The following is a 9,113-nucleotide window of genomic DNA, read 5'->3' on the forward strand; positions in this document are numbered from 1 at the left end:
CAAAACCTCTCCTTTCTCTCTCTTCTCACGCCCCCATGACTCCATCTTCCGCAAAAACTCGCAACAGCTTCCATTCCCAAGCCTCAAGGCAACACCTTTCTCATCTAATTCCTTCCTTTCCAGAGCTCAAAATCGGACCTTGCAAACGGAACCCACTCGCCCCCCGTCCGGTGAAATCCACGTCATAGTGGGCCCCATGTTCGCCGGCAAAACCACCACTCTCCTCCGTCGGATTCAGTCAGAATCTGCCAACAGCAAGTAAACTCTCTTTCTATTCTCTCCTTAACTTTCTTTGTTTAAACCAACGGTATCCGAAATTTATTTCATTTTCAACTTAGTTTAGGCTTTTAGATAGAAAAATGTGAAAAAAAATAGTAAATTCTAGTTGTGGTAGTGCCAAAGCATTATGTGTTGAGTTTGTGACTTGGTTCTGAATGGAAACAAGACTAGTTATGCTTTCGAATGCCATGGTTGTGATAGTCACAGCTCAGGTATTCTCAGCTTTCAGGTCAAGCCACGCCGAACCGACCCTTACTTGGATAATGTTTTAAAAGGTTTATGTGTATCTGGGAGATTGGCTGAGGCAGTTGGGCTGTTGTGCCGAACAGGGTTGCCGGTGCAGCAAAGGACTTATTCTCTGTTGCTTCAGGAATGTATTTTCTGGAAACAGTATGAGAGAGGCAGAAGAATACACGCACAAATGATCGTTGTTGGATTTGTTCCCAACGAATATTTGAAGACCAAATTGCTGATATTGTATGCAAAATCAGGATATCTAGAAACTGCAAGCTTCTTGTTTGATAATTTGGCTGACAAAGGATTAATTCCATGGAATGCAATGGTGGCTGGATATGTTCAGAAAGGCCTTGAAGAAGTTGGATTGGAGTTTTTCTGTGGGATGAGACAGGCTGGTTTGAGACCAGATCAGTATACCTTTGCATCGGTGTTCAGAGCCTGTGCAACTCTGGCAGCATTGGAACCTGGGAAGCAAGCTCATGCTGTCATGATCAAGTCTCAAATTACAGAAAATGTAGTGATCAACAGTGCATTGATAGACATGTATTTTAAATGCAGTTGTATCTGTGACGGGCGGTTGCTATTCGAGAAATGTTTGAGTAGAAATACAATTACTTGGAGTACTCTGATATCTGGATATGGTCAGCATGGAAGGGTAATGGAAGTTTTAGATTCTTTTCAGAGAATGCTATCTGAAGGCTTCAGACCCAATTATGTTACATTTCTTGCAGTTTTGGTTGCTTGTAGCCATGGTGGTTTAATTGATGAAGGGCATAAATATTTTCAATCAATGATAAGAGATTATGGAATTATGCCACAAGGAAAACATTATGCGGCAATTGTCGACCTCTTAGGGCGTGCTGGGAAATTAAGAGAGGCTTATGATTTTGTTCTGAAGTCTCCTTGTAAAGAGCATTCAGTTGTATGGGGTGCCTTGCTTGGGGCCTGTAAGATTCATGGTGATGTAGAATTATTGAATATTGCATCAAAGAAGTTTTTTGAATTTGAACGGGTAAATGCTGGAAAGTATACTGTCTTGTCAAATGCTTATGCCTCTTCTGGCTTGTGGGAAAATGTTGAGGAAGTTAGGGCTACAATGAGAGAATCAGGGATTATGAAGGAGCCTGGTTATAGCAGGATTGAGGTACAAAGTGAGGTTTATTTCTTCTTTAAAGGTGATAAATCTCATCAACAAGCTGATGAGATTTATCAGGTAATTAGAGAGATCACCTGTATCTTAAAGGATGCTGGTTATATTCCTGACTCAAGTGGAAACTGATATACTCATACATTATGCAATGAAACATTGGATATAATTTGGATTTGCCTCGATGGAAATGGACATCATGATGTTGGCATTTAAACGATGCTTTGTCTTGCAAACAAAGCTGCCTAATTGCAGGTTCTGGATTTGAAGTGGAAGTGAAACAAATGGCCATATATTCTGTAGCAGCATGGAAATAATGTTGCTTTGGTTTTATGCATTTGCCGATCTATGTTCCTTTGGATCACTGTGATCTCTTGGAAGCATACATAGCAGACATATGTTCTGTTTTTACTAGCTGGTTGACTGGTTCAGTCTTCAAATTCTGGTTCCTTTTCCATGCTATTAAGCAAGCATTGTGCCTCACCTGATGCCATTACCGAGTCAGTTGAAGCATTTACTGGAATATTTTCATATTGGAAGTGAGTTCCCAGGAATGCTGTCTGATTTTGCCTTTTGGTTATCACCCATGATGAAAGTTCCCAGATTAATTCCTTTATCTTCTACAAGGATTTTCAAGGCATTGCATTGTGAGAATCCTGATTTTTATATGAACATGATGAGTTGAAGACTAGGTAGATTCTATTTGATAACATTCAATTTTATAGACCCCAATTGTGCCTTGTAGTGCTGACAATCTTGCATAATGAGTACAGAATTTTGGGGGTACCTGCATCTATGTGGAGTTTATGATGATGTATTTTTCTGCAGATTCTAAGTATTAATAAACCATCCTCTTTCGCAGAAATGTGGCAATAATTAAATCAAGCAAGGATACAAGATATGGATTGGATTCAATTGTTACACATGATGGTGCAAAATTACCATGTTGGGCCCTAACTAACTTATCATCATTCAAGCAGAAGTTTGGAATTGAGGCTTACGAGAAGGTATCATACTTTTACCATCTAAGGCTTCTTATCGGCTTACCTGATACCAGTTTACTGCTTGAATGTTAGGGTTTGGTTTTTTTTTTTATCCTAACAAATAATAGTTAATGACAGTTGGATGTGATCGGTATTGATGAAGCTCAATTCTTTGAAGACCTGTATGACTTCTGCCGTGAAGCTGCTGATCATGATGGCAAAACAGTGATAGTTGCAGGACTTGATGGTAACTATTTGAGGTATTATTACTTAGAATTTCTAATTTCAAATGTTCCTATCCTTTTAAGATAAGGATCAAGGTTGCTATGGTTGGAAGTTATAGTACCAAGAAGTACATGCTAATTGTGTGTCTACATATTTATTGGCAGGAGGAGCTTTGGTTCTGTCCTTGATATAATACCCCTTGCTGATACTGTAACTAAACTAACTGCTCTATGTGAAATCTGTGGAAAGCGTGCATTCTTTACCCTGAGGAAGACACAGGAGAAACAGGTCGAGTTGATTGGTGGAGGGGATGTCTACATGCCGGTTTGCCGGCATCACTATGTCAATGGACAGGTAGCTGTAGAAGCAGCAAGATTTGTTCTGGAATCTCACAAGGTTGAATGTCCCTCCCATATACATAAGTAGGTCCAAATTCCTTGGCAGCTGAATGTCCATTTTCTGCCACTAGTACATGGGATCTTTTCCTCAACCAGCATGTAGTGTATAGCCTTCATTTTGATGGACCTGAATTTAAAGAACTTCAGAGAAGAGAAGGAAGGAGTAGGGTAAGGGTTTGAACATTGTGACTGTTCTTTAAGATGAAACTATTTCTGTATTAGATTGTGATGATGATTATATGATTGTTGATTAGTTGGTCTGAATTTAATCATCAACAAAGTGATTATGTATTATAGAAGATAAAAATTCTCAATGGTTTAATGATGCTAATCCGTGATTATGTTACAAGAACTTACTTTTTATATTTATCCACATTCATTTCCATTAGCATGTGATATGCAACCAAACGCTTAGATACAATGCAATCCCTATCAACTAACCTTCAACATTACTAATACACAAAAAGTAGAAACAAACTATATGTAATGTTTACATGCAGGTGTCTTAGTAGAGATTACAAATCCGGTTGAGAAACTATTGCTTTCTCTTAGAATACCATGTAGATAATATGCTTGAAGCTTGATCTACTTCAATTCTGACTAATGATAGAACCTACTGCTGCATTATGAGAAATTCTTACCAACCTAGTCATTACCATTTCAACAAATTGCCCCTCAATTTCTATCTACCTTTATTGTGATGATTAGCAAACATTGATAAACTCAAAATGAAAAAAAGTACTCGAGTCAACGAAAATAGCAGTTGAGAACTGCTGCAACTTCACTTCAGAATCTATTGCATACTCCAGAGAGTGGCATTCTAAACTTTAATTAATGACAACATTCACTACTTACATATTTTAATAATTATTGTTTTGTAATCTATTTAATAGTTAAAGGAAAACATGATTAAAACAATAAATATATAAATTAATGATGAGTCACCATCAACTAAAGCTGAAAGGTCTCATTTCTTTTAAGTATTGTAATATAATACAATTCATATTAGCATCCTTCCAATCATTAACTATCTACCAACAATTGATGCTTATATGGATTAGCATCTGCATCTATGTGAGGCATGTGCACTGACAACCTGCAATACAAGCATAGCATAGCATATCAATTCACAAGAAAAAAGAAAAGAGAAGCTTCAAAAATAAATAAATCCCATAACAGAAGGAACAAAGTCATATAAAACTTGGTATATTTTTAAGGTAGAAACTCACAAACAGTTATCTTCATGTGAAATTAATAGTTGAGAATCAGTAAATAAAAATTTAGTTAAACTTGTCAAATTATCTAACAATTCTTAGCTATAAACTTTATATGAAAATAAATGCACGTGAATTTTCATATTTTAGTATGCTTTTGTAAAACTGATTCTACGTAGAATTATATGAGTTACACAAAGATGCTTTGATTGGGAATGAGTAATGACAAGTAAAAAGATTGAGCAACTGTACTTAAAGCAAACTGGCATCTAAACTCTAAACACGAATCTATGCATCCTCCAAATAAAGTTCTTCTTTCCACCTCATTTTCCATAAAAGAAAAGCAAATTCAGCAACTAGAAACATGATGAGTGCAATGATAAGGAATATAAGACAAACATTATCTAAGAACTCAACCAATTGGATTTGGAAGGACCATTGTGCAAGCACAGTCAAATTTGCACACCCCAACAAGGTTAAGAGCTAATAAACAAGTTAAAATATTGAAAAGCTCAAAGCTTTCAAAATCATGAGCCAACTTTACAACATGGACATCGAAAAAGAGCATCAAGCAACCGCCCAAAAGGAAAAGTAGGCAGAATAAAGCCTCAGAATTAAAGAATAAGAGCAGGGCATAAAACAACAATAATAAAGTCATTCAGTCCTCAAAGATGGTATTTTTGGTAACTAATTAACACCATTGGCTAATTACTTTAAGAATAATGGCATAAAAGACAAAACGGAACAACACATCAAGAACAATTGTAGCATGGAACTTGGGAGGGACCAAAAACCATAAAATGCTTTCATTGAGAGTCGAACTCAAGACCTCCCGCTTACTAAACGGGTGCTCTAACCAACTGAGCTATGAAAGCTTTGATGGCTATAATAATCACAGATAAATATTTTAATTCTGACAAAGAACTCAGTAATATCCAAACAACTGAAAAAGTTATTGGATAAAATCATAGAATAAAGTCTAATTAAGCTCATTTTTTAAAAAAATAATTTAAATAATAAATAACTATTAGAAGTAGCTTATAAATAAGCTATTTTGTATTTGGGTTTTTAATTCTAAAAGTGTTTATTTTAAAAAAAAATATGATAAAAAAAATTTATTATGAGAGAAGTCATTTTTTTTAACTTCTCTATAAGCTCCTAAATAGTTTCTTAGAAAGTTGCAATTTGGTTTTGAAAATTATATCAGACATTAATACTATTATTTTTCATAATTTCAAAGCTCAGAAAAATTACTTTTAAAGCTTTTTAAATGGGTCCTAAATGTAAATAACTTTTGTTTATATACATTTATGTGTATTAAATTTGTGTTTTTAATATTTGTGGTTAAGTATTATTTTTGAGGTAATGTGTTATATATTATGTTTGGACGAAGGAATATTTTAGAATAGAGTTGGCCAAATCATAAGATTAAATGATTGGATGTTAACCAAAGATAATGAGATTTGTCTCATTCTATATAAGGATGTAAGTTCAAAATTTACCAACTAATGAAAACTTTCTTACTAAAGTTAATATACACTATTCTTTTTAAATATCCTTATAAAAAAAGATTTATTTTTAGTGAAATAGAAGCTTTTTTCTTGTCAAAACTGTTCAAATATTATTATTGTCTTTCTTTTAAAAAATTGATATCAAGTATATCTTTTAAAAAATAAATTAATAAAATAGATTCTCAAGGGACCAAATCTTTAATTATTTTACTTTCAGCTGAAGTCATTCTCTTCACCTGGAATAAAGTTCATAGCTGAGAAAGGCAAGCTGAACCTAGTCTCTTGTGTACATGTTCATTCATGCATGTTTGTTCTTAATTACTTTTCTTAGTCCATCACACAATTACCAAATTATTTTCTTTTACAACTACAATTATGTGCTGAGAAGTGAGAATTCATGCTACAATATGAAAAGGTGGCTCAACTAGGCAAGTTTATATTGATCTAATATGTAAGAACAAATCTCAATTCTCAAATTTGTTGATGATAAATAAAGAAATATTCTGATGGAGATCAAAATGCTATCCAAAGTATATTGGTCTAATATGCTAGTAAAGAAGAAAAGAAAGCTGAGTCTAAAAATATCTATCATCATCTACAATGGTAGCTGCAAAATACAAATGAAAGAATGCTGAAAAGGATCTCTATTTGTGAAGTTGGTGTTGACTATCACAGTTCATTATACACCATACTGCAGCCAAACCCTTCAAGTATATGCCTTTTCTTCTTTTTCCTCTGTGTATATGACATAAACCTAAAAAGCAGTTTCTACAATCTTCCAAGTTTACCTGAAAGCTAATGACATACACAATTATTTTAGCAGAGCCTTAAAGTGTGTTCAATACAGCAAGTAAAGGTTACTTATATCAATTGCAATAATGTATATACAACTTTTTGTAATGTACCTTTGAGTGAACCATTTGATTTCATAAAGTTGTTAGCTAGAGGCTATAGAGCTCTCATTACCAAGTAATTGAATCCCTTCTTGTGCAGAAGTATGGTTTTTCTGAGATTCAATTTCTTTGGGAACACAATTTATTGATCTCGCAAGGCGCTTGACACAATTCAAACGCAGAGATTTCTGCGCGCCACCTGAAATTTGTTCATCTCAATGATTCAAACTAACAATTAAAGGTTCCAAGCTAGCTAGCTATGGTTTTTCTCAAACTAGATGCAAATAATAGAAAAAATGTTGTGTGTATATATGAATAGGCATAACGTCAAACACTATGAATGCAGAAACAACACAACTCCAGATAACAACAATAATAATTTACCACAATCAGCAGTTGATAGATCTTCCTTTGTTATCAATTCAGCTGGAACCTGTTGAGTAGCAGCTGCTGGGTCACCAATTGAAGATGTCAGGCTTCGCGCGAGGCGCTTAATATGATTTAGCCGAAATCTTGCTGAATTGGCTGGTTTATATGCTAGATTTTCCATATGAACTGATGATCCTATTGAATTGTAGCATTAGAACACACAAACTATACATATTCAAAAATGTAACAACTAGTACATGAGAGAAAACAAACCTTGGTGAGGGAGAGCAATGCCATGATGAGAGAGGGCAGTATGGTCTAATGGAGTGGTGACACCTTGAAGCTCATCACTAGTACTGGCTTCACCAGCACTTGATTCTAGAAACGGCTGCGGCTGCGGTGGTTGAGGGAGAGGAATGAATCCGGCAGCATTGTTATTTGCTGCCCTCTGCCTCCTCAGCTGGTAGTTCCGGCGCCTCCTGGCCAGGTGGCGCTCCCTTTGTTCCTGAGTCATGGCCTGCCTCCTCTCGCGGTCGCGAATTCTCCTCCTCTCCCTCTCTTGCTCTCTCTGCATCCTCCTCAAAACATCTCCCTCTCCAAACTCTTCCATGCACACTCACACTCCAACAAAATTTAACCTGATCCTCAACAAATTAGGATTCTTTTTCTCAATATCTCTCTCTCTATATATATATATACACACACACACACACACACACACACACACACACAACACTGACAGTGATGTTTCTTTCTCCCTGATTACACCAAAAAAAATTGAATCAATATCAAATTCATATAAATGGCATCATTAACATAAAAAAGAGCCTAATAATTTCTGTTTCTAGGAAGACAGAATCCAAATTAACAAGAAGATTTCATTAACAGAAACAGATAAGAATTTGAAGGTTGGGGGAATGGAAGAGATTGTTGTTACCTGAGAGTGCAGATTTTGAATAGTGGAGGAGGCAGAGGAGCAATTTGCGTGTGTACGTGAAAAAGGAGAATTTACATTTTACATGATCAGAAAATAAATGGTAGTATTATTAATAATTTAATATTATTAATTTTGTATGAGTAAATAACTGTTTTTTTATTGTTTTCATTTCCAAATTGAGATCTGCATGACAAGTTTCGTGGCTTCTACATCCCATAATAACCGTTCCTTCCATCATTGACACTTGACCATTTTGGTCTCTCTTAAAACATTATTACATAACATCTAACATGCTCTACTATGTTGTAACTGAATTGAATATATTTTCAATTTTATTTTATTTTCTGTCGTCCAATGAAATTGTATTAGTTAATTCTTTTTTCCATCACAAGCATAGAATAACACCAACTTTTACGTTACTCCATACCAATTCTTTTAACGATCTCTCTCTTTATTTTTAAGGGTTATATCAAGTAGTAGTGTCTAACTGTTTTGGAGTTAATATCTTGTATTATTTGTGGCTGAAAATTTATTACAAAGGTAACGAAGAAATTTTCTTTTATTTAACATTTCTTTTTTCTTGTCAAAAGGTTGTTATGGAATGGTGTTTGGAGTTCATTGTTTTTCCAAAATAAAAAATTTACTGTTTTAGTAGGTAGTTTCAGTAAATTTTATTTTGATTTCTTTAATTTTTTTTATTTATAATGTTTATTTTTATATTTTTTTCTCCCAACACAACTCTTAACAGGCAAATTAATTTTATTATGAAGACAACGTTAATGTAGGACGCGGATATGGAGAGGAGGGGAACTTTACCCAGCTGTGCTGCGACTTGCGGATGGGAACTCGGACAGTCGGACTCTCCTATTTCCTGTAAATTAAAAAAAAAAATTCATCTCCATCACAAATCGGACCCAGGG

The 9,113-nt window shown here is 34.9% G+C and overlaps 2 protein-coding genes and 1 non-coding gene across 6 annotated transcripts; 1 reads left to right on the forward strand and 2 right to left on the reverse strand.

The window, feature by feature from the left end:
• On the forward strand, positions 1-3,625 carry LOC107638706 (thymidine kinase a; the record flags this gene model as incomplete). Its single annotated transcript, XM_016342068.2, is given in 4 exon segments — positions 1-258; positions 2,526-2,670; positions 2,785-2,906; positions 3,036-3,625. Coding segments are annotated over 4 exon segments (787 nt in total), but the record flags the coding sequence as incomplete, so codon positions are not given.
• On the reverse strand, positions 5,285-5,358 carry TRNAT-AGU. The gene has a single exon. It is a non-coding gene; the product is annotated as a tRNA-Thr (tRNA).
• On the reverse strand, positions 6,411-9,057 carry LOC107637553. Of its 4 annotated transcripts, none has more exons than XM_016340957.2 (5): positions 8,194-9,057; positions 7,530-8,014; positions 7,272-7,442; positions 6,900-7,086; positions 6,411-6,789 (listed from the first exon to the last, which is right to left on the reverse strand). In XM_016340957.2, the coding sequence occupies exons 2-4, from the start codon at positions 7,864-7,866 to the stop codon at positions 6,932-6,934; spliced, it is 663 nt and encodes a 220-aa protein (XP_016196443.1). In that variant the 5' UTR covers positions 7,867-8,014; positions 8,194-9,057; the 3' UTR covers positions 6,411-6,789; positions 6,900-6,931. The 4 variants fall into 4 exon arrangements, with proteins under 4 accessions (XP_016196443.1, XP_020976292.1, XP_016196442.1 ...); XM_021120633.1 differs by having other exon boundaries at positions 6,411-6,782; positions 7,272-7,451; positions 8,194-9,047; XM_016340956.2 differs by having other exon boundaries at positions 7,272-7,451; positions 7,530-7,894; positions 8,194-9,044.

This window comes from Arachis ipaensis, chromosome B04 (genome assembly GCF_000816755.2).
Source record: "Arachis ipaensis cultivar K30076 chromosome B04, Araip1.1, whole genome shotgun sequence".
In the NCBI taxonomy this organism is placed as follows: Eukaryota; Viridiplantae; Streptophyta; class Magnoliopsida; order Fabales; family Fabaceae; genus Arachis; species Arachis ipaensis.

Bases quoted from the DNA above. Each gene is read 5' to 3' on its own strand.
- LOC107637553 (XM_021120633.1), bottom strand. From the start codon at position 7,866: ATGGAAGAGTTTGGAGAGGGAGATGTTTTGAGGAGGATGCAGAGAGAG. The intron at 7,452-7,529 runs GTTTGTTTTCTC...ACAATTCAATAG, and splicing joins CATTGCTCTCCCTCACCAAG to GATCATCAGTTCATATGGAA. The intron at 7,087-7,271 runs GTAAATTATTAT...AACAAATTTCAG, and splicing joins TCTATCAACTGCTGATTGTG to GTGGCGCGCAGAAATCTCTG.